The sequence below is a fragment of the Nelumbo nucifera genome, chromosome 1 (assembly GCF_055504915.1).
Source record: "Nelumbo nucifera cultivar China Antique chromosome 1, China Antique-T2T, whole genome shotgun sequence".
In the NCBI taxonomy this organism is placed as follows: domain Eukaryota; kingdom Viridiplantae; phylum Streptophyta; class Magnoliopsida; order Proteales; family Nelumbonaceae; genus Nelumbo; species Nelumbo nucifera.
The window spans coordinates 183,383,788-183,408,518 of record NC_142649.1 but is presented as its reverse complement, the minus strand read 5'-3'; the positions used below and the strand labels follow the sequence as shown (position 1 = coordinate 183,408,518).

Here is a 24,731-nt window from a genome sequence, read left to right as displayed (position 1 = left end):
CTAATGACTATCCCAAAACCTTCCGATCGCCCATCAACCCGATGCCCTGAGCCGATGGTGGGAGACAATGGTTTTGTAGAAGCACTATTTTCCACCATTGGCCTTCCCTATTGGTTCGGGCCATCTCTGCCTCATCTGGGTACGTCTAGGGGACCTCTCCCCTCCCTATGCATGTGGTTACACCGCTCGACTACCCCCGTGTCGCCCCTCCGAAACCGTTTATGGGAATTGGCCGAATCGCTCGGAGGCCGATATGACGGGTGCGAAGGGGTGGGATTGCCACCAAACCCACTCCCCCTACTACCACTAACCCAACAAGCATCCCGAAACCTTACGATTGCCCATCGGCCCGATGGTCCGAGCCGACGGTGGGAAACGATGGTTCTGCAAAAGCACCATTTCCCACCACCGGCCTTCCCCGTTGGCCCATGCCATCTTCACCTCATTTGGGTACGTCCAAGGGACCTCTCCCCTCCCTGTGCATGTGGTTCTGGTGCCCGACTACCCCCTCGCCCCCCCTCTAGGACCGCTTCTGGGAATTTTCAGAATCACCCGAAGGCTGATTCGGCGGGTGCGGAGGGGTGTGATGGCCACTAAACCCACTTCCCCCTACTGCCACGAACCTAACCAGCATCCCGAAACCTTCCGATCGCCCATCGGCCCAATGGCCCGGGCTGATGGTGAGAAACGATGGTTCTATGAAAGCACTATTTCCCATCGTCGGCCTTCCTCGTTGGCCCGGGGCGTCTCCACCTCATCTGAGAACTTATAGGTGACCTACCCCCACCCCGTGGAGGTGGTTCCGCCGCCTGACTACCCCCGCGCCCCCCCTCCGGGACCGTTTCTAGGAATTTCTAGAATTGTCTAGAGGCCGATCTGGTGGCTATGAAGGGGTGCGATGGCCACCAAACCCACTCCCCCTACTGCCACTCACCCGTCGAGCATCCCGACACCTTCCGATCGCTCATTGGCTTGATGCCTTGGGCCGGCGGTGGGAAACGGTGGTTCTGCAAAAGCATCATTGCAAAAGTATCATTTCCCATTATCGGCCTTCCCCATTGGCCTGGGTTATCTCCGCCTCATCTAGGTATGTCCAACTGACCTCTCCCCACACCGTGGAGGTGGTTCTGTTGCCCATCGACCCCCGCACCCCCCTCAGGGACAACTTTTGGGAATTGGCAGAATCGCCTAGAGGCCAATCCAGCAGACTTCCCGGTTAGCCTGAGCTTCTTTGCCTCTTGCCGGAAGGTATCTTGGATGAATTAAGATATACTTCTTAGCCAAGAAAAAAATATCTTCTAAGCAATTTATGTTTATATATTGATATTTGAAAAGTCAAAATAATTACAATAAGATACAAAAATAGTTCACCAACATGGAAACAAAAGGGGGAGTCTTTCAACGCAATAGTAAAAACACTAAACCTACGTATTCACCATCAATGATGAACTATTACCAAAACACCAATGTAAGGAGAATAATAACAAAAAGAACAAAAACAAGTTGGTTAACTATAGCCATCCCTTCAATAGATAACTCATGCACTGATTTCATAGACTCAATCTGCCTTATGCAAACATCAACTATTCTCTCCACTTTTTCAAGGTGTTCTAGAACATCACCATGATGATTTCCCGATGCAACCTCATCGAACCAACCTCGATGAATTGCCCACTCAAAAAATTTGCAACCACCAATAGAATCACTTTCAGTTGTTGGGCTATCAAACACCTGCTCCTGCAAGTGCAACACATGTCATTAGCAACATATTTGCCTTATATTGATGCTATCAAATAATATCATCCCACTAAAAATATTACCTCAGAGTTGTTAAGGAGAATGCATTTTCATATTGCAATAGCAACACTTAGTTTCATATTGCAAACTACTCGGACATTCATTTCCGATACTCCGTTGGCTATTAATACCTACAAATGTTCAATAACCCACGATAACGACATTCATATCTTAATCAACATTAAACACTTAATTTGGATTAGTTAACATTCAAATATTCATTTACAGAGGTCCAATTAGGGAAAAAAAATGTAACAAAGTAAATGCACAAGTGGGCAAACCAGAATGAATCGATACACAGGCGTTGTGCCGAAAACACAGGCGGTCTTTGTGCGAATGACGAAGAAGAAGGTGTTGCGGTAAAATGCTTGACCTTCGAAATTTAACTTCAGTGAGTAAGATGCTATAGAGCTCTTGGTTCGAGTGAAGAAGAAGAAGACGTTGCGATAGCTTCGAAATTTATCTTTGGTGAGTAAGATGCTGTGTTCTGTTCGAATGAGGAAGAAGACTGAAACTGCTACGTTCGATTCGGATGAGGAAGAAGACTGAAACTACTGCATTCGATTCGGATGAGGAAGAAGACTGAAACTGCTGTGTTCGGTTCGAATGAGGAAGAAGACTAAAACTGCTGCGTTCGGTTCGAATGAGGAAGAAGACTGAAAGTTACCGTTGGTAGCTTTGGGTAGAAGAAGGCATTGCTCGATCGGTTCTTCGAGGAAGAAGAAGACGCAACTGGTTCAGTTCTTCGTGGAAGAAGAAGACGCTGTTGGTTCAGTTAGCTCCCCCTTAGAAGTCGACGATCGAAGATGTTTCTTCTGAGGTGAGCAAGAAGACGATAGAGACGCTGTTGCGTTCGGTTAGGAAGAAGAAGACGCTACTGGTTCGGTCAGCTCCCCCTCAGAAGTCGATGATCGAAGATGTTTCGCTTGGGGTGAGCAAGAAGACGACGGAGACGCTGTTGCATTCGGTTCGAATGAGGAAGAAGATGCTTTGCCTGGGGTGAGCAAGAAAACGACGAAGACACCGCTGCTGCATTCGGTTTGAATGAGGAAGAAAATTACCATTGAGATGTGGGGTATAATGGGATCTAAACTTTAACTTATCTGACGTGGCGGTGGAGTCAAAATAAATTTTACATTTATTAGGTGGGGTGGCATTGAATCGATTTTCCGTACATCCTTAATTGAATTTTCGACTTATGAGGGAGATCTGACCGAAGATCCCCTAAAATTTTTAGGCCAAAATCGGGCTTATATTTCAGGCCTGAAACCGAGCCTGGCCTATACGTGCTAAGCCCGACCCGGGCCTTGATCACCCCTAAGGCCCTATTTGCTTAGAGCCAGTCAACCAGATGTAGTCGTGGAGGAGCAGAAAAGTAGATTTCATATTTCCTAGTTTCCCCGATTATTGAGGTACACGACAGGAGGACGACGACAATGGTTGTATGCATCCGATTATCCCTTCTTTAAATGCTTTTTCTTCGCTCTGCCCCCGCTGCACTGGATTCTCGTATTAGGTCAGAATCAGATCCATCTGATTTGTCACCTCTTCATTTCTCCTGAACTCGTTCTTTTGACAAGTTACAGTAATCCAGGATGTATATGGCATACGGATGGCCTCAACTCAAGTCATCCCGCTTCAACTAGGGCTCTGCCCAGTTCCCGAGCAGACCTTCTATCTTAAATTCATCAATCGTTTATTGCTCGTCATCGCTCCCTCTCACATAGAACTCTGGAACTCTTCCCAGTTTTTTATTTTATTTTATTTTATTCAAACCTTTGGATTTGTTGTAGCATTTTTTATTTTTTTATTATAGTTTTCTAAAATTGCTGAGATTGCGGCTCAGCATAAGGTGAAGGGAAGTACTACAGAGATTCAGATTCAGTGCTAAGGGAGGGGGAGAATTCGCAGGCTGTCAGGACTCCTAGCACCAAAATAATTGCCGTTCTTGTAAGTTTTTTTGTTCGTCGATTGTAAATTTCGGGGTTTTTTTTTCCTGCTGATGGATTCTTGAATTAAGTGCATTGTGTTTAGGTAGGATCAATTATACTTTTACAGTACCAGTTCTTGGTAGTTTTGATAACACTTAAGTTGTAGTTAATTCTGCTTCAGTATACTCCTTTTTTCAGTGAATTTAATTTCTTTGTAAATATATGATTCGCCAAGAAAGTCCCTTTTTTGGGTTTAATAGCGAATTATTTTTTTGAATCGTAGACTTGATGGAAAGGACATGTTAATTTTGCTTTGCCCATAATTTGCAATATTACCATCTTACGGAGGATACGCCTTCTTATACCAGTATCTATTGGCAAATTTTTGAACTTAGTTAATAACTTAATATGTTTGTTGAGATTACATTGGACTTGACGACATTATTGCAAAACTGACTGTTCCTTCTATGTGTTTTCTTTTTCATAAGTTCATTTGGACTGCATAAAAATATAACAGATTTATGTGAAAAATATACAGACATGTATGTCAGTGTCCAATACTGATACGAGGTGTACCGCATGACAACTTTGTAAATCCTGAATTGACTTTGGCATTGTAGACATGTTCTTGAAACAGGAAAATGGCATTATGCTCTACGTGACCAACTTTCATAAAATGGAGTTCTCTTGTTAAATGTTAAGTATATGTCAACCCAGATGGTAAACTATATTGATGAAGCATATACAAAAATGATTTCAAGTAGTGTACACGAGAATTACAAGTGCTTGCTCCCTTTCTATTTTCCATTTTTAGCTCTAGTACATGGCTATATCGTTCTTAATATTTCCACTCCTAAATACTTCCACTCCTGTTCTTCCCATTCTATTTCCTGCAGACATCTTCCTTCTTCCTTCAAATTTTTAAGGTCCAGTAAAAAATGATTTAAGTTTATCCTAAACTTCGATGGTGCAAGTTTTGTTCGGGTTTCCATGGAAGTGGAAGCTTCTTGTTTCTTTTTAGTGGAAGTTTAAAACCATACAGTGAGATTATTAACATAGGCTGGAGGCCACCCAACCAACAAGGTAACTATATTTTACTTTCTTGAACCTCCTTGTGTCTTTCTTCTTGCTTTAAGCACCGGTTAAGGTTATAGTATTGTGAGGAACTTCTTGTGGGAATCAGGAGAAACTAAAAAAGGAACATCCCATTAAACGGAATACTATGTGTAGATCAAAGGAGGAGGGCCTTGAGTTGAGTAAAATAAATGTAAGAAATATATCCTTGTTGGGTACATGGTTGTGGGGATCCTGTCTTGAGTTTGACAAACTATGGCACTCTGTGATTAAGAGCATTCATGGATTACAATGAATGGGCAGGATGCTGATTTGGCCCAAAGAATGATCTTAGCCCCTCATTGGAAAGCTGTTCATTCCACCCTTGACTGTTTCACAAAGTTCATGGGATATGACCCATGGTAGGATAACTTGGTTAAATTTTGGGAAAATTTATGGTGGGGTGATTTTATTCTATTGAATAAGTTTTTGATACTTCATTCTCTTACTAAGATTTGGCAATATCCTTATTTTTTTCTTCCACAAATATTCCTTAATTTTGGGACTATGGATGGTTTCAGCAAAGGCCTGAGGGACTTTCAGATTTTGGTGGTTTTAGATCTTCTTACTTCTTTGGAAGGGGTCTTCTTTGATCCTTCTAGGATGGATGAGAGAATTTGGTCAATTGATAATCTTGGCCGCTCTTCTTGTGCTTTAAAGCCTTTTCTCAATCTATGCTTCCCTTCTTGAACTCTCTGGTAAAAGCAATCTGGTTAGATCCCATACCTTCAAAAGTAAGAGCTTTTTAATGGGGGGTATTCTATTTAAAGTTCAATACCTGTGATGTTTTCCAAAGATGAATGCCTATTTGGACACTCTTGTCTCATATTTGCTTCCTATATGGTGGGGATAAATAAGTTGTTATGATCCTTCACCTATTGATATGATTGTAATCCATTTTTGTGTTAACTCGAATTTATTTATAGCTAAGATTAGGACTTTTGATCCTTGTGTATGCGGGTTTTACTTTGAACCAGGGAGGTGATTAAAAGACCGTATGGCTTTCAATGGTGACACAGCCAAAAGCAATGTAAATAGATAAAGGGTGTACTCGGGCTGGTCGGAGGGGCTATGAGGGGCTGTGTAATGCTAAGCACCTTTTGTACAGGCCATAAACATTCTTTTCCACAGTTAATAAAGATTACAGTTACTGATAAAATATAAAAATAACCTTATCATTTTTTTTTGAAAAACAGATGTAAGTTGTAAATTATTCATTCATTGATTTATTTTGTAGTTTAATAGTTTGTAATTAGCATGTAATTTCATGACACATATACTTCATTTATTTTTTGTAATGTAGTTGATGTCTAGTTAAGAAGCAGAATGTCCAAAAAATGAGTGTGGCAGAAATACAAATGCTTAGATGGATGAGTTGTAAAACTAGAAAGGACAGGGTTAGAATCATACAGAGGAACCTAGGAGTAGCTCCAATAGGTGATAAAATGTGAGAAATTATACTGAGATAGTTTGGTCGCATACATAGAAGACCATCTACATCACCTGCTTGAAAAAGTGATCTCTTACAAGTTGAAGGGGCTAGAAGAACTAGGGGCAGACCAAAAAGCACTTGCGTGGAAGTAATAAGAAATGATTTAAGTGCCCATAATTCAAAAATGGATATGGTACTGAACAGAATCGATTGGCAAAACAGGACTCGTGCAGCTACGCCATATACTCAGGACAAGGCTTAGATGATGATGAGGAGGAGGAGGAGGGGGAGGAGATGTTTAGGCAACTGGATACCTTCACTACACCCTCCAACTCTTGAACAACCACCTCCCATTTAAGGGCACTGCTAGGGTAACCTTCTACTGAACAATTAGAGGAACACGTATTTTAGCAAGGACCATAATCATAGTTTTTAAGGACTATAGCTGATTCTAGGCAACAGTGGAGTGCTTATATGCCTAGGCTATAGAATTTTATAAAATAAAAGAAACTAAATTCTAGGTTAGTTCCCTAGTTTTATGTACCTATCAGTATGCATATAAAGTGGAAAAACAAAAATTCTCTATCATCTTTATTGATAATATTAAATTTACTTTCAAAACATGGCCAATAATCATATTTAACAGAAAATAATATTTTAAATAAACTATTTCAATATTTTCAAAATTAACACAATAATATAATAAATGTTTAAGAGAGAGAGAGAGAGAGTTCTAGGAAGAAAAGAAACCTCTTTTATCTTTTTCTTCTTTCTTTTTCTCTTCTCAAAACCCTTGACTCTTTTAAATTAATAGTAAAAGTAGAGGTGATCACTTTCTGCCTAGCCTGGCCAGACATCCCAGGCTTGGGCCTAGGTTTTATGTTCAGGCCCAGTCTGGACCTGCATCAAGCCTGAAAATTTTTTGGCCATGCCTGGGACCAGCCTGAAAACATATATTTGATATATAATATTTAAATCTATTAATAAGTTAAGACATTTAAAGTAGTACAATTAAGATATTTTCAAAATCTAAATGTCTTTTCATCTTTGGAAACTGGTGGTTGTTCAAATATTTGAGTTTTTAAATCTAATTTGACTTTGAGTTAAGACATTTAAAAGAAAAGTATAAAATAATATCCACTTGTTTATCAAAAAAAATAATATCCACTTGTCTTTTTATATTTTTATTCTTACTAGAGACCTTAGCATACTGCATAGGTGCTAAGCCTGGCCCAGCTCAGCTCGTGGTCATCCCTAAGTAAAATCTAAAAGCAGCCTGTTATGTAGGCGCCAACTCCCAGTTCTTTCTCTTCTTTCTTTTTGAGTTTAGTGACAGTTCTACGTGACCAAATTTTCCTGTTCAAAAGAGGATCTCTTTTCTTCTACATTCTCAACAGGAATGCATCAAACAAAACTGGCTTGTCTCAGCAAGTGATTGGTCGCCTAGGCAGGTGCCTAATTGTATAGACGCCTTTTGATACAAGTCAAGGTGGTCGCCTAATTGCCTAGGCAAACATCTGCCTAGGTTTTTCCTTGACAACGATGATTCCCAGATACAGGTATGGACATGGACATAGATATAAGTAAACAGGGATACAACTCTCCATTTTCTAGAATCCTTGATGCAGATAGAGGTACTGTATTATCACATTTAGTGTGTTCATATCTAATTTTTGAAGCTAAATGTCATGTTTTCAAGACTTACATTTTGCAAGATTTAATAAAGTTTCTAATATTTACAATCTTTTTATGGTATAATTTGTTCAAACATACCATTGTACGTTTACATATAAGTGTTAATGCTATAAAGCACATCTAGAGGTATCCATGCAGTATCCTTTATCACATCTGACACCGGTATGCTAGCCATGTATAGGTATCTAGGTGTCATAGCTTGACACTTGATCACATTTAAGCCTTTATACTTTATTTTTTAGTTGATTGATAATGGAAAGAATACAGTAATTGATGCACACAAAAAGTGTGATATTTTTTTTGAACAATTTAGTATTCCCTATATGAAATTGCTCCTGTAGATTATACCTTATTAAGCTTTATAACTTGATTCCAACTGGCATTATTCTCTTAATAAATGATTGAATGGCCTCAACATGAGCTAGCAATAGCATGGGACTTCAACTATGATCATATAAGTGCTTATGGAAGGAAAATGTGTACTATTTTTTACTATATTGTGATTTGAACCCTCAAAGTTACAAGAAGTTGGGTAAACAAATAAAGTACAAAGTTATTATATGCCTACTATGCAGCTTCCAGTATGTAATCAATGCTTACAAGTCCCCTGTTGGGGTATCAGGAATGTTGCTAAGTTTCATCAACTTTAAATTAGATATGTCAGAATAAGAAATTATCGGTATTCTTAGCAGGTATCTTACTTTTGTTATATCTTGTAGCTACAAATGAGCAGTACTTTGTAGAGCTGGTTAGCTGCTGAATTCCTTTTGGCTCATATGTGTTCAGTGAAGTTTAAAGAGTGGATAGTCATCTTGGGGAATCCTGGACCTTCAGGTATTGGAGGTATATTTAGAGATGAGGAGGGTAAATTCATTGCTATGTTCTCAGGGCCAGTTGGAGGAGACTCCCTGAGAGCAGAAGTGTTGGAAGTAATGGAAGGCATGCAAAGGGCAAAGCTGATGAACATTCAAAAGCTAATTGTGGAAGGAGACTCTAAACTGGTGATTAGCTGGTTACAAGATGGGGGGTTGAAACTGTGGCTTTTCAATAATGAAAGGAAGAAGATCAGGTGGTTAACCAGAGTTATGGAAATAATTGTTGGGTGGGTTAAGAGATCTGCTAATTCTGTAGCAGATGCCTTAGCCAAACAAGGAGCGGAGAGAGACTCATTGTTCTGGGCACAACTGTAAGGGATCTGGTTGTTTTGAGATGAGAGGTTTTATCTCTCAGTCTGTCTGTATATAATGTATTGGCAACACTTTTAAGACGTTCAGAGGTATTCCTGGACTTTGAACCTGGTACAGAAAATGTCGTTTCCTTGTTGATCTTAGGTTAATCAACAATTGCTGATCTCATTTCACTCAATTCAATCTGACCTCACATCACAAGCATGTAGATCTAGTGTTGCTTATAATAAATTTCTACACCTTTCTTAATGGGATACTTTGGGCTAAAGGACCTAATTTCTTTAAAAATGCACACATTTGTTTATACAATGTCAGTATAATATTGGAAACTAGGTAAAGTTCTCTCATTTATATTACACAAAAAAATTAGCCTAGTAAACTTATAATTATCTGGACTGACCTGGATGGCTGGATCAACTACCACCCATACCATACAATTCCCCTTGCTAATTTACCACCCATACTATATGGGACCACCTTCCATGAAAGCCCTACCCATGGATTAGCTTAGAAGGCCATACTAACCAATTTTAGACCATAGTTAGGAAACTTACTATTCACAAGGATCCACACAACTGGCTTTTCCAACTAAGGGGCACTCATGATTCATGAAAGACATGGCTAGAGATACATAAATCATGCATCTCTGAGGTGCATAAATCATGCTTGTAAACATCTAAGTTGTCAGACTCGACTGGACATAAAACTGTTTTGGTCACTGGGTCATGACTGAATAGTTCAATTGTCTAGTTTGACTGTTTGAATTGCTCAAATAAAGAATGTGAAAATAAAAATGGTTAGATTGTCTTTTAAATCTATTTTCGTCCAAATGATCTTAGCACAATAAATATTAGAGGTTATAACACATTAACACGTGTATTTAGGGTCAATCTTACTAAGTCAACATTTCTAAGAACCAGTTAACTCAAAAACCATATTGGTTTCTGGTGAATGGCCCAACCATCTGGTGTGATGGAATGGCCCAACCATCTGGTGTGATCCAAGTCAGACAACACTGAGAGAAATGCAGGGGAAGAAAACAGAGGAAAAAGTATATTTTGTGGTTTCTTTCATATTTTGTTCATGTAAACCTGAAACGGAACAAAGAAAGACAAAAATTCAAATGGAATTTATCTTACGTTTTCTTTATTTAACCCTGAAAGCCTTTTTATTATGTGATTATCCTCTGATGTAGAATCTTATGGGACTTTGAACATCTTTTATTTGATCTTTTTTGATATGATATGCAGTTATGGAATGCATACATGACAACCCTTCAGGTACGTTTTTTTTTTTTTTCTCATTAGAGCTTCTTCCCTGCCATAAACTGTAAGAGTGCTTGTGTGTGTTTCCTACTACCACCCAGCCTTCTTGAAATGCTTCTATTTGATTTTTCAGTCGCAACCAGCATTTACCGAATACCACAATCTACTGAAAGTGTTGTAAGAGAAAATCTAATCCATCCCAAATTTAGAAAAGGAAATAAGCAGGGAATTGGATATCTCATTTCGTGTTAAGACAATCCCAAGTTTTGTCTTAATGGTGAATGACTGCTAACTGATACAAGCCCAAAAGACGGTTGATCTTCTCCCTGTACGAGTGAAACCAATGATTTTCTAGAAGTGATTATATAGTGAACTTCAACATGTAAATATCATTGTAAGGCCTTGATTTTCCTATAGAAAGTTAGAGCAGAAAGATGGAAGGTTCAGCATAATTTTTATTATCTGCATGGGTTATTTATTATTTTTATTTTTCCCTGTTTCTTCCCTCTTCTATTGAGTCTTTCAGGAGAAGCAGATAATGTAACTTGTGTGGGAATTCAGTGGGTTCAGTCATGCTTGTGCTTTGATCTATTAACATCGACTTCTGGGGTAGACTGAATATGTGTCATATTATAGCCCAGGTGCGGAAGCGCCTATGATATGGGCTATAGCCCAGGTTGTGCTGAACTCTGGACTGGAGCACAGGCCCCTTAAGAAGGATGTATAACTCCCGCACCAATGTTATTTTTGGATTAATTGCTTCTTCTGCAAAATATATCCACTTGATAACTATGAACAGATGTTATGCATTCAAAGGAAGAAAATTCTCCCGAGTTTGTTTACATTTTGAGGTAATTAACATTCAACAACAAACCATACTTGTAAGAAGAAAGGGACAAGGAAAAAGAAACCTGCAACAAAAGATGAGCCGTGGTCTTCTTTTTATTTGAGATGGTATACGGTGTATCACCAGCTAAAGCTGATAGATTCGAAATAGAGGTTATCTACCAAACCAGATGAACATATGGTTGCAACCTCATGTCGCATTTTCTTTGGGCCACAAGCAAGAACTCCAACGCTTGATCCTTCGCTCTCAAATAGAAATCCTGCAGAGACAGCAAAGCTTACTTTCCGGTTTCAGCTTAAACAAAACTAAACCAATTTGAGGTTTTTGTTTTAATCGCCTAATGTTTGCCCCTTCCATTAATTCTTGTAGAAAAGAAGTAACCTACTCTTAAGATCAGGTCTTCGACCATAGTGGACCTTGGTCACTTGGAGGAGGGATTGGTGGGGAAAGCTTTCTAGCTCTCGATCAGCGTTGTGGAACCATGATCGTGGTGATGTAATTGGTGTTGGGCAATCTATGTTTTGGATTTGCTTAGTTTCCATGGCATTTTGTTTCTTGCTCCAGTGAACAGCTGCACCGGCTGTAATGGCTATGCAGGCAAATATGAATAACATGTTTAGAAGAGCTCTTGAGGAGAAGGGGTAGATCTTGTTGGTATTGTGATCAATAGGGTATATGCAATAACGGTTGAGGATACCAAGTAGAAGAAGAAAAATTATGAAAGAAGATGAGATTATCATGGAAAGCCAAAGCCAGCTATTTGGGCCAAGAATTCCAGATATGGGTGCGTCAGCTGCATTGGGCTTGAACCAGATGGTTGGTAGGGGCTTCTGGTTCTCAGCTTTTGGCTCTTTCTCTCTTGTTACATAGGCCTCGATCTGTAGTTGCACACGGGAAATATCAAAGGGGGTGCTGGATACAGGGAGAAGGAGGTCTAGCATGGTGAGATCTGCAGAGCTTCTGAAGGCACAAATGAGGAAAACTCGCGGCGTGTTGCCGCTGTGCGTAATGCTCCGAAAGATGATCTCTCGAATAATAGAAATGAAAGGAGTGATGCCACTTCCTCCGCTTACCATCACAAGCATGTCGTGCCTGCATCCATGTAAATTTCTTTGTGTCAAGTGGGGTCAAGTTTGAAAGCATGTTGGTGGGTTTAGTTGCTGTTTAGAAATTAAACCTCAGAAAATGAGTACAAGCAGGTCCATAGGGTCCTTCAATAGAGACTTCAAGACGGTCCATAGATGAAGGAGATGAAAGTGTCTGGTAAAGCTTTTGGGACCAATTCCCACCGCCTTTGACGACAAGAGTTAGCTTCTCTGGATCCATATTACTGTTGGAGCTTATGGTGAAAGGGTGCCACTGTAGCTTGGAAATGGATGGCACGTTGATGAAGACGGTACTTGTGGGGTTGTAACTCAGACCTGGGGTAAAGAAAACCAGCACTGTAATTTCTTCTTTAAGAAGGGTCAGAAAGATTTCATCATAGGCTTTAATTTATATATGCACAATGATATATGTTAGCCTAACCTGGGCTCTTCTTGAAAGTCAGTTCAACAGCTTCACAGGGTAGAAGACGAGCTGAAACCAACCGAGCTCTTTGCCTTGATTGCAAGAATCGCAAGTAACGATCCACCAAGAAGAGATAGAAACCAGGAAGCATTATGCAAGCATAGGAGATCCCTACATGTAGTACGAAGAAGAAGAAGAAGAGAGTGTAGAGGTAATGGGTACAGAAGAAGAGCTCAAACATATTTCGCCTAATGCGAGGTAAACTGGTGACCCACATGGCTAATCCACAGACCAATGCCAATTCTCCAGCCACATTAGATACCCCAATCTTATCCCATTTTAGCATCTGCATTGAAACCAAAAATTATTTGTAAGTTGCTAAAGTGCTGTACTGAATGACTTATTGCTTTTTTTTTTTTTTTGATCAAATAAATAAATATTCAAGGATATAAATATATAATAATCAACCCAATTTCAGCTTCCCTGAAAAGGACAAATAATAAGCCCATCCCAATCCCGTCCAATTAAGATCAGAGACCAATAACACTAGTAATGTATATGCATATTTTTATGTAACATCAACTTATTCTTATTGATAAAGGTGGTCTAAATATCATATTTTCCTTAACGGCTCATAAATTCAGGTCCCGTGGAAGTTATTTTTAATTTATTTTAACAAAAAATGATATTTTGTTCATTTTGTAGTTTAGTTTGTTAATGATATATAATATCCGTATATGATCGAAATCCAAGAGATAGAACCCAATTCGAGTTCAGACAATAATAGGTTTGTATTCAAATTTAACTCATTTACAATCCTAATTTAGTTCAGCCACTTATCAAATGGCCACTAGTCTCCTTTAGTTTGTTTCCTACCTATTCATAAATTTATAGTAAGACTATTTAGTTAAGAGGGCTACATATGACACAGCTTTTCCCATCCAGGTACTTGGGTGGGTTTGGTCGGGTTGGGGGTCAATTCAGGCCTAATCCGAACTTAGTCCAACACAACTCGGGTTGGGTTGGGCTGGTATGAGTGGATTGGTCAGTTTTGAAATGGACAAAAATATGTATAAATTTTATTAATATATATATATATATATATATAATTAGAAAAGATATTTTCTATAAATAAGATGCATATATGAATGTTCAAAACACACCCCACAAAACAACCACCAATGCATACAAAACATCTCCTCCTGATAAATTGGGGAGATGTTCCCAATGCAAAGGTGGATCAAGCTGTGGAGTGCACTATGTGGGGAGCCCATGCACTCTCACTAGGGGTGTAACTTTGGTGGCCCCAACCCAAACTCAGATTGGCCCAGTCCACTATACGGGCTGGGCTTAAACTTATCGTCCTTGGGCTGGGCCTGGGTCCAAAAGTTTAGGTTTATAAATTTTTTGGGCTGGGCTTGGTCCTAACCCTTAAGAAGTTTAAACCTGGTCCAATCTTATCCTAACCCAAGCTTGGCTCCATTATATACATGTATATGCACATAAATAAACATATATTTGCATATACACATACATATATACATAATTTTTTAATAAACTATACATACATACATACATGCAAACTTTTTTTTTTTCAAACCCCAAACTTTACAACTGGTGGAGGAGGGGCCACCACAAAATTTTTATTAATATAAACAAGAAAGCCTATGTGGTGGTGTGGGGTGCAGGGGGGGGGGGGGGGAGAGGGAAGGACAAAAAGGCATTACCACTCTAGAAAAGCACTCACACGAGCCCAATCCAAATGCATCAAATTTTAGTGTCGATTGGGTTCGGGCTGAATAGTTCAGGTTTGATCTTCCGAGCTCATGCTGGATAATTCAGGCTTGGACTAGGTTCAAGCTTTAAGCCCAATTATTAGGGTTATACCTAGGTTGAATTAAAACCCGGCCCAGCCCACCCAACTTGCACCCCCCCTAATCTTCACCTCCACGTGGTGGGAGAATGGTTCTAACGCCGGGATCAAACAGGTCTATAAGACGATGATGTTATAAAAGTATGTTGATTCGGTCAGCTAAGCGAAAACCTGGGTCAAACCAAACCGTTTTTGGGGCCAAACAATTATCTATTTAAACTTTAAAGCCTTCTATATTCACTAGAATGTTCGAACAATAAAAAGCATTTGTTTTAGAATATACCAGAACATTAATCAAGAACATTTGTGATCAAATTCCAGAATAATAATAAAAGGCACGTGCATTAAGTGTTAAAGCATTTCAGAATAATTAAAGGTAAAATGGTAAAGACAAAAATCCACCAAGTTTTTTTGGAGTGTGTGAGACCCAATTTACCATAAATAACCCACACGGCCACACCCAAATTGAAGGCCTTTTGGACCCACTATTCACAGACCCATTCCCTCTCATTCATATGTAGGCAGCCCCTCCATTAGTCTGACAAGATTTTCTTCTCTCTTCCTTTTTTTGTCTCCCGGGTTTGAACTCATCCTCTTCATACCTTTAAGCTGTGTTTGGTTTTAAAGAAAAAGTAGGAAAAGAAAAGGAAAAATAGGGGAATATATAAATCTTGTATAAATTTTTTTATTTTTTTCTTCCTTTCCCTACTTTTTCCTTCATCCCAAACATAGCCTTAGGGTGAGACCACAGTCCATTGCCTTATAAGCTATGTATTTGGTTTCGTTTATAAACTTCCTCCAACATTTGTACTTTATTTGCTTGCAAAACCAAGAAAGGTAATTATTATAATCGTTTATGACAATTAAGCACCACATCAGCATAACAATGAAAAAATATCTAATCATTTGAGGAAGTTTTAAAAAATAATTTTCCTAAATGGTAGATGTATACAGAAACCGAAATCACTTTTTACTATTCTCGTCTTTTCGATGCATACGGAAGAACATGAGAGAAAACTACTATGTGACAATGTTTATTGAATAAACACCCAGGAAACCGAACACCCAAGAGATGAATTCGTAATCTCAATAAAAAATAATAAAATAGAAAATATAAGAAAAATAAAAAATTAGTATATATTCATCATATAAAATAAAAATAATTGCGATAAATTCGTATGGCATCAAACAGTTTGATGATTTGACTAATCAAAACACTGGTCTGACTGCCGCGGAAAACATATATATCCAACTGCAAATGGTAAAAGACAGATAGAGCCCAATTTGAACGACTTTTTTTTTGAAAGATCAAAGACGGAAGGATGATGTTTAATGGGGCCCAACCCAAAGGAATGATGGATTAAACCTTTGGACCTCACTTAAGTTGTCACAACTCAGAAGCCCTATTTGCAGAGTTGACGACAAAGAACAAAATAGCGGCAATTAATAAAAAGGATGCCTCCTCCAACTCTTTAGTGGCGCACCAATGCACCATACACCTACCAGCAGATTGGGGGCCGGAAGCCACATACGCCATTAATGGAGATTCTTTGGTCCCTTTCTATCAACATTATCTATGTTTCTGCATTTTACCTTTTCCAACCCTTCCTTGTTCAAAAACAAGTTAACTGGATGGATATAATTAATATTGGATCGTAGACCAAGAAAATTACTCAGAAACAGTCTCATTTTAGATGACACTAAACGCATCATCACCAAGGAAGAAGCAATATTAATCAGTTTTCCTCTCACCATAAAGAACTAGCTATAAAAATAATCTATTACGAGTACAGAGACAGAAAAACGTATTTTCTGTAACATACATATATAATCATTTGTTGTGAACAAAGATATAGATTTTATATCAAATGAACGTAGTTAATTACTGAGAGAGGAAGACGTTAAGCTACTGGAATTACCTCCGAAATTTGATGGGTTGTGGCCCAAAATATGATGTAACATAAGCCATGAGAGGTGAAGAGGGTCATGACCATATGTCCCAGCCAGATATGGTATTTGATGCTCGATTCCGATGTGAGACCCAGAAGTGGTAACACTGAGGAACCTCGAGTCACAGGGAAAAAGAGAAAGGCAAGACATACGTTGCCAACCAGGCCTAGCCTTAAAGCTGCACTGTCCAACTTAGCTTGCCACCTGTCATGCACAATAATTACACCATTAATTATTCCAAGTTCCCTTAATTAATAATCACTTAGTCTCAATACTGTCTAATCATTTTTGTTAATCATATTTATATATTTAAGAAATTGATCATCAAGTAATGAGGAACTATCCATTACAGGTGCTCCCCCTTCTTTTCGGCAGCCTGTGGAGTAAGCTTTGCGAAGCTGACGTGCAAATATGTGGAGAAAGACCAGACCAAGAGTGCAATGAACATGGCGAAGAAGGCTAGCTCTATCCCTGTAACAATCCCTAAGGGACCTTTCACTAGAACAGGCCGCTTCCATAGGGCCAACCGACTACTTTCAGCCGGGTTTCTGCTAAGAAGACATTAAAATTAACCAAGCAAAGTCCATCATTTATTCATAACTTGGTTGAGAGAGAGAAGAAATTAAAAATAATGAGACTGTTGATCCATGGAGAAGAGATTAATTGTACAGAACACATACGTACCTTTGGATGTACTGATGATCACCATATTTCTTCCCCAAATGGAGATAAAAACAGCCCAAAACAGCAATGGAAAGGACAGGAAATGTGTAGACCAGTAGTGTTGCTCCTGTGATGACAAAATAAAGAAAGAACCATGCATGAAACTAAATCATCAGCAACTCATTCATCATCAAGTAGTGACATGTCGAGTACTAAGAGATGGGATGATTTGGGAGCATACTCATCATCATCATCAGAAAGAAGAAGCTACAAACCTTGGACTCCGAAGTACGTAGAATTGGCCTTTGCTCGGATACTGGGCAACCATTTCTGCTTATACGTAGAGGTGGGCATCATGATCCAGATTATGAGAAACCCAAGTGAGATAACCAAGATGAACAACATTAACGCTGCTCGGACGGCCTTCATCATCCCTTCTCCTTTCGTCATGTTCTCTCTATATATTGCTATCAAGCTCTAGCTACTACTCCAAACCTCACTGCTGGTTGGAGGGTTTGTGTTGTTGACACCCTTTATTTATAGCCGAATTATTATTATTTTTATTATTTTTTAATTTTATTATAAGATAAAAGAAGGAAATTTTTGGGGGAAGGAGCATGCTTCATGTTCAGCTTACACAGTGCAAAGTTGCTTTTGCACGCCACGCCTGCAGTTATGGCGATCGACTTCCATTCGAGAATGTGCATGTGTATTAATGTCAGAGTCAAACGATGTGTTGGGGAGTATATATGTATGTAAGTAGGCCTAGAAAGGAGATGAGTGGGCAAGCAAATTAAGATTGATGACGATGATGGATTAATTAATAATAATTTACAGATAACCGCAATTTATGTGTCTCCTGGCTTTGCCACTTCTTGGGAAGAAGCGGTGGAAGTTAAAAGGAGAGAGTTTGGATACTTGGGAATGGGAATTAGTGGAAAAAAAATCTTCAACTTTTGAAACAAATCAAGTCTCACCCGGATTTTGAGTGGGTTATACTGTTTGTTTCTAATCTCTGTTTTATTCCTCTATATATTATTTAATTTCAAGTTGTGGTGGCGTGTGTCTGTGTGTGGTCGTTGCGTGTTGCACAAGTGGCCAGGTTGACATGTAGTTCCCCGGGCGCGTGTGGTCGTGTGTTCTTGTCTCTCTAGTCTGTACAATGGATGGATATAAAAGAGCTGAGAAGGCTTTTGGTGGAGATGGTGCACGCCATGGCTCCTTCATGGAACTGGGCATATATATGCGTCCGTCATCCATTAATCTCATGTTCTTCTGCCACCCTGATGACCAAATCCCCACTGCCCTCAATCACAGACCACCTCTGATATAGGGCATCGATCATAATATATAATCCGGAATTCCTACAAAAAAGTCTCTTCTCCTCTCTGGTCTCTACTCACTCAACCACACTACGCCTGTCTCCTTCCTTCAACAACTGGCCACTTGGCCAGTTTGTACTAAGGGGGTTGTTTAGCTCCATTGTCCACTATTTAATGGTTGAAAAATGGTTTTTTGATAATTAGGCACTTGTCATTAGACCCTATTAGGCGTGATTAGGTGCCACATAATCTGAATAACAAAAAAATACACATTAAAAAAGAAGGTTCATCTAACACATGGTTTTAACATTAACCGAGACAAATATTTGTTTGATAAACGATTTAACCAAACAATGCGTCAAACTCTATTGAAGAAACACCTATGAATTTGAGACTCTAATTAAATCATAACCTACTTGAATTCAAGCCATTCAGCCAGCCACGTTCTCAATCAAGAATCTAACCATCCAAAACGGATGCTAGCTGGGTGGATTGGAAAATAATAGTTGGAACATATTCTTAGTTTGGAATGGGTGCATGGAATTGAGTAACAATTTGTAAACATGATGAGATTTTACTTCTAAGGCTTCGTTTGGAAGAGGTGTAAATACAAAACTATGTAAAAGCAAAAGCAAAAGATGAACTGGATAGATGCTACTTTTACACTGTTGTGTGTTTGGAAGAACAGTGTAAAACGTGAAAGTATTTTCTACAAGCGTTTGAAATTAACATGGGTGTAAAACTACCCTCGCCCATAACTGCCGATTGGTACCAATTTCACAGAAGAGGAAGAGGCCTTAGAAGCTTGGGGTGCTTTACCAATGCCATTATTGAAGTCGAAACCCAGGACATTAAAGTCACTCAACATCACCAGCACCATCGTCGTAGGTCCAGAGAAGATCTTCATAGGAGAGACCATTTTCGCTGTCAATGAAGTCCCCGTAGGCTCTGAAGACCTCATCAAGGATTGCATTGATTTGCTCATTTAACCCTAGGATTTTCGGTGACGACGAGATACACCATTTCTTGCCTATTGGGACCTCCATATTTATTCATATCGAATTGCTGAAAAATTCTTTTAACCTTCTCTACTCTGGTACCCCTTTAATCCATTTTTGGGTGTTTTTCTTCCTGTTGGTTTGAGCTCTCTATTTTCTTGACAATAATAGCGAAGAGAAGATGAAGAAAGGCAACTAAAATAAGATAGATTAAGGGAGAATGACTGATAATCCCAGGGTCAGAGTTTATAGGCTCAAAGTACATTTGGGGTAGGTGTCAGCTCAGAATTGATGTCAATTCATGGGCGGATATGGGTGCATAGAATGTGATTTTTGGACTTTCTGAATGCTTATAGCTTTGCAGTGAGAATCAGAAATCTACATTAAACCTGTTCATGCTTTTCCGAAAGATTTATGGGTTTTTATCTAAAGGAGAAAAGCTTAATGGACTACTCTTTTAGCGTAAAAATCCAATCCAAACCGGTTTGATACTCTAATATGTGATTATTATTGTCGTCAGTTTTATTTTCTTTTTCGTTTTCCAGAAGGGAAAAGTTTCAAGTTTCAATTCGAAATGGATCCATGAAGAGGAGAAAAAGAAGTGGTAGAGGTGGCAACGACTTTTTTTTTCCCTCTTTTTTCTTTTGAGAGGGCGTGAAGTAGTGGAAGAGAGAAGAGAGATAGAGAGGGAGTGAGTGGAAGAGGAAGAGGGTCACATGGAGTTGGAACGACGACGGAAACAGGAAACTTGACGGTGGAGGATGCCGGCGAAAGAAGCTCAATGGTGACAGAGCAAGAGGAAGAGAGCCATTGCTTTTTACATAAAAAAGAAATCAAAGTATTTTATACATTTGATAATTGATGTAAATATCTTTCAAAATAAAGTTTTACACCAGTTTTCGGTGTTCTTTTACATCCCAACCAAACACATACAAAAGTGGACCATAGTGTAAAACTACACCGAACTGGGATTTACACCTCTTCCAAACGCAGTCTAAATAGGGATGCCCATGTGGTGGTGCTGATCGGGTTTCAGGTTGGATTCAAGTAAAATAAACCCGATCCGTTGATATGGCTAAATCATGCTTTCATCCTTTTCCATCTTCATACATACATACATACATATAATGATAATATTAACATTAAATTTATAAAAGTGATCCTTACTAAGAATTGGAGTACCGTTTTCATATATGGCTAGGCTAAGTTTGGATTTGATCAGGCTTGGGGTGCAAATCTACATGGTTGTGAATGTTATACATATTGAGTGGGCTTGGGTTTGGTTGGAATGGACTGATTTCAGATTACCCAAGCTCAATTCAAGTTTAGATTGCGCCCACTCACTCAAGGTCTGTTTGGAAGGAATAATGTATTGTTTTTGCTGACATGGCAGCTCATTTTGTTTTTAAAAACAAAATCATTCACATTGCAGGACACCGTTAAAGTCTGTTATTTGACACACTACAGGTGAATATGTGGAGCACACATGACATGAGTACGTTGATGCCAATTTGAAGTTGTAGTGACCATATATACTTGTGGATCATTTCAAACATGTTGGCTGTATTTGCCATTATGGTCCTTTTTGCATTTTCTCTTTGGCATCATTGCTACCACCAAATTTCCCACTACAAAAATGCAAAATTTTGACTGTCAATCTGGATCGTGATTTTAAAACTTGATTTTTTGTTTCTGGTAAAATCTCATATACTACAACTAGATCCCAGGCCCACTCTCCGTTTATTTTGCTTACCTTTTAAGTATGCAAGATATATATATATATATATGACACATTCGTTTAATAGGACAATAATAAAAATGGCAATTTTCTTAAACTAACACTGTTTCTAACAATTGATATCGTTGTTAAGCACTAATGAAAAAAAAAACAAAACAAATATTGAAATTGCCTTTCACTATTCTTCAAATTTTTAAAATAAAATCCAACTGATGAAAAATTTCATGAACCTTTGTGAGTTTTCTGTCATCGTGCATTTGTCGTATATTGCGACCACCACCATTGTCACCGTCATTACTATCTGAGTGGTGTCTTAGCTAGCTGAAGCTTCCACGTGTCGGATTCCGTGGCCAACATCTTTGGACCATGGCAGCACACGTCTTCACAGTCACGTCATGGAAAGGCATCTCGAGGAAGCAAAGTCCCACACAAATAAGGAGACATGCCTCATCGAGGAAAGCGGGACCTCCCGAGAACCTTAGTGTGCAGCCTCATCCCGACAATCCCACGGACCTCATCCGACTACAATGGATGCTTAGCTATTTAAAGACATTTCCCCCTCGAGGTAAAGGACTTTTGCTACTCAGCATTCTGCTCTCATATCCATTCCTCACATCGGACTGCCCTCAACAACTCATCCCAACCGCTCTCAATTTCATGTTACTAACTTGAGCGTCATAGTGCCTTCCTAGGGAACGACTCCTCGGGCTTCTAATCCTCTGTATGGTTGCAGATTACCTTGATGCACAACTTTGTCCCTCCACCTCGACTTCATCCAGTTGGTAGGGATTTATCTTATTACATCCTCAGTTCGGTACACCATGGACCAAACAACATCAATTACCAACCCTTCTCTAGATATGTACTTATAATTGGGCCGGTCCAATTAATCGTCACACGATTAGAGGAAGGATTATTAATCCTGCTCCAATCCAAAAAGAGTTTGGTAATAACACTACTAAAGCTAGTAGAGAGAGAGCAGCAAACAAGACAATGCACAAATCCATGTCAGGTATTCCTGCTAATCTCCTCTCGTCTGGGCTCATTAGTTTGAGCCTCGCGCTAAAGCCTAAAACAATGCCGTATCAAAAGTGAAGTTATCGTTAACCAATGAAAAGAAAGAGAGCCTGCACAACCAAGCTGAGAGCAGAACTATAAGAAGTAGGTGGTGTATTAAGGAAAGCTCTCCAGAAGGTAACTCCACAAGTCTGGTAGTTACCAATGGAGGCTCTCAGTCTAACTTAATAGCTACCAATAAAGGATCTTTAGCAGCTGCCAATGAAAGATCTCCTCCAAGAATAGTAGTTACTAATGAAGGCTTTCATACAGGTTTGGCAACCAGTAAATTAGAAAGAGAATTAATTAGCAATCTTTGTACATAGGCAACTGCCTATTCTATTCTTAGTTTCTTTTATATTTTTTGTTCTTTGTGTATATATATTGTACCCATCTCAGCCTGGTCGATAGGTCAAGCAATACAAAGAATTCTTTTATTATTTTATTTTTCTCTCTTCTACATTCTTATCTTGGTATCAGAGCCTATGGCATCTCATAGTGCTGATTCGTTTGAAGTCATTAGCTCCAACTCCTTTGATCTTCAGAATATGACTAGTACAATAGCGATGAACATCATTCCCAACATTTTTCCATATCTCACCATCAAGTTGAATGGAGAAAATTTTCTTCTATGGAGGGCTCAACTTCTGCCAGTTCTCAGAGCCTACAAATTGATGGGCTTGATTGATGGTTCAACCAAGGCATCACCAAAGAAAATTCCAGATCCCAATGGTGGTAGTAAGAAAATTCTTAACCCAAACTATTTTTCATGGGTACAGTTAGACCAACTTGTTTTAAGTTGGCTTGTTGCATCTCTGACAGCCCAAGTTGTTGGACTGTCTACTGCAGCCGAAGTTTGGAGTGCCCTAGAGAGATCGTTCTCTTCTCAATCATGACCTAGGGTGCTACAGTTAAAGTAGTAGCTACAAAATCTTAAGAAAGGCAATTTGTCCATAAGTGAGTATGCTCAGAAAGCAAAAACTATTGTAGACAATATGTCTGTTGTTTTTGAACCAATAGTTAAGGAAGACCTTGTTCTTTACGTTTTATCTAGACTAGAAAGTGAATATGAATCTCTTATCACTGTTATTACTAATAGAACTGATGTTGATCAGTTAGGCATGAATGATGTTCTTGGTCTACTACTTAGCCATGAATCTTGGCTTATTCAGCATAATGTTTCCAGTGAAGCTCCCAATGCCAATATAGTTGCAAGTTTATACTACTATAAAAAGTACGAATAAGGTCTAAGATTTCTGGAATTTTTTTGACTAAAATACCCTTTTTTTTAAATAGGGTCCCTATCTATTATGAGGGCAGAAAATATAATTTGAATACTATTATTCATTGCATTCAATTCTCTCTTATTAAATTCCTAGGTATTAACTCTCATTCACCCTCATTTAACCATACATTTAAGGCATTTTTGTTTCTTTTAATTACTAAGTTCCACTAATTAAATCCATACATAAATAATTCTAATAACATAAAAATGTGTACTTTTGAAATTGACTTGGAAAAGCTATATTTTTATGTGGTGGTAAGAAATTAAACAATTTTAGGTCAAATAGGTCAACCCATGTAGCATTTTTCCATAATTAAATAATAAAAATTAAAACATGAAAAAATACAAATATATCTATACTACTTTAAAAAGAACGAATGGCCTCAAAAATATTTTTGGAATTTTTTTAAGGACAATTTACCCATCTACATTTGAATTTATTGATAAAAAGTGAGGGCAAATAGGGTAATTGGTTATTGATATTAAATGAGTTGAAAAGAAGTAATTTTATGATATCCAACGCATTCAATTCCCTCTCAATAAATTCAATATTTAATTTATTTAAGTTATTTTTGTTTCTTTTCATCATTAAGTTCTATTAATTAAGTCCATACTTAATAAATTAATAATTCCAAAAACATAAAAGCTTATACTTTTAAAATCGACCTAAAAAAATAGAGTTTTCGTCTAGGTGGTGGTAACATTTTGGGTCGAATGGGTTAATCACTGCTTTCACAATTTAAATAATAAAACTCAAAATTTGATAAAATGAAAAAATAGAAATTAAAAAAATTGGGAACATTTTTAACATACATATTAAACAGCAATAAGTATGATAAATAAGAAATGTTTTTTATTAATGAAGGAAATTGAATGTAAAATTTAAAACCAATTGGAAATAAAAATATTTTCCTATTCTCTCTCATTAAATCCTATATTTAAGATATATTTTTCTCATCATTAAGTTCTTATAATTGAATCCACAATATTAATTTTAATAGTATAAAAATAAATATTTCAAAAAGTAATTTAAAAGCAAAACAATTTTCTTCCCTCCCAATGGTGGGCAA

The 24,731-nt window shown here is 38.3% G+C and overlaps 2 protein-coding genes and 1 long non-coding RNA gene across 11 annotated transcripts; 2 read left to right on the top strand and 1 right to left on the bottom strand.

The window, feature by feature from the left end:
• The first annotated feature begins 1,307 nt into the window (after positions 1-1,307).
• On the top strand, positions 1,308-11,264 carry LOC104595991 (uncharacterized). Of its 9 annotated transcripts, XR_016080752.1 has the most exons (5): positions 3,069-3,747; positions 8,688-9,074; positions 9,199-9,244; positions 10,406-10,435; positions 10,554-10,910. It is a non-coding gene; the product is annotated as an uncharacterized LOC104595991 (long non-coding RNA). The 9 variants fall into 9 exon arrangements; XR_016080749.1 differs by adding an exon at positions 10,947-11,264 and having other exon boundaries at positions 3,056-3,747; positions 8,688-9,244; positions 10,406-10,814; XR_016080747.1 differs by having other exon boundaries at positions 3,065-3,747; positions 8,688-9,244; positions 10,351-10,435.
• On the bottom strand, positions 11,198-17,781 carry FRO2 (ferric reduction oxidase 2). Its single transcript, XM_019197552.2, has 8 exons — positions 17,538-17,781; positions 17,284-17,389; positions 16,950-17,147; positions 16,569-16,803; positions 12,795-13,122; positions 12,445-12,688; positions 11,653-12,359; positions 11,198-11,526 (listed from the first exon to the last, which is right to left on the bottom strand). The coding sequence occupies exons 1-8, from the start codon at positions 17,710-17,712 to the stop codon at positions 11,387-11,389; spliced, it is 2,133 nt and encodes a 710-aa protein (XP_019053097.2). The 5' UTR covers positions 17,713-17,781; the 3' UTR covers positions 11,198-11,386.
• Positions 17,782-22,861: 5,080 nt separating this feature from the next.
• On the top strand, positions 22,862-23,620 carry LOC148804232 (uncharacterized). Its single transcript, XM_088900156.1, has 2 exons — positions 22,862-23,230; positions 23,348-23,620. Exons 1-2 carry the CDS (start codon positions 22,862-22,864, stop codon positions 23,618-23,620), a joined length of 642 nt encoding a protein of 213 aa, XP_088756282.1.
• Positions 23,621-24,731: the final 1,111 nt, after the last annotated feature.

What these genes read in the sequence shown, in the direction of transcription:
- FRO2 (XM_019197552.2), bottom strand. Translation starts at nt 17,712, where the DNA reads ATGACGAAAGGAGAAGGGATGATGAAGGCCGTCCGAGCAGCGTTAATG. An exon ending in CAACCCATCAAATTTCGGAG is followed by an intron (nt 13,123 to 16,568) that starts GTAATTCCAGTA and finishes GTTTCAATGCAG; the next exon opens with ATGCTAAAATGGGATAAGAT. An exon ending in GACTTTCAAGAAGAGCCCAG is followed by an intron (nt 12,689 to 12,794) that starts GTTAGGCTAACA and finishes TCTTTACCCCAG; the next exon opens with GTCTGAGTTACAACCCCACA.
- LOC148804232 (XM_088900156.1), top strand. Translation starts at nt 22,862, where the DNA reads ATGGCATCTCATAGTGCTGATTCGTTTGAAGTCATTAGCTCCAACTCC. An exon ending in GACTGTCTACTGCAGCCGAA is followed by an intron (nt 23,231 to 23,347) that starts GTTTGGAGTGCC and finishes GAGTATGCTCAG; the next exon opens with AAAGCAAAAACTATTGTAGA.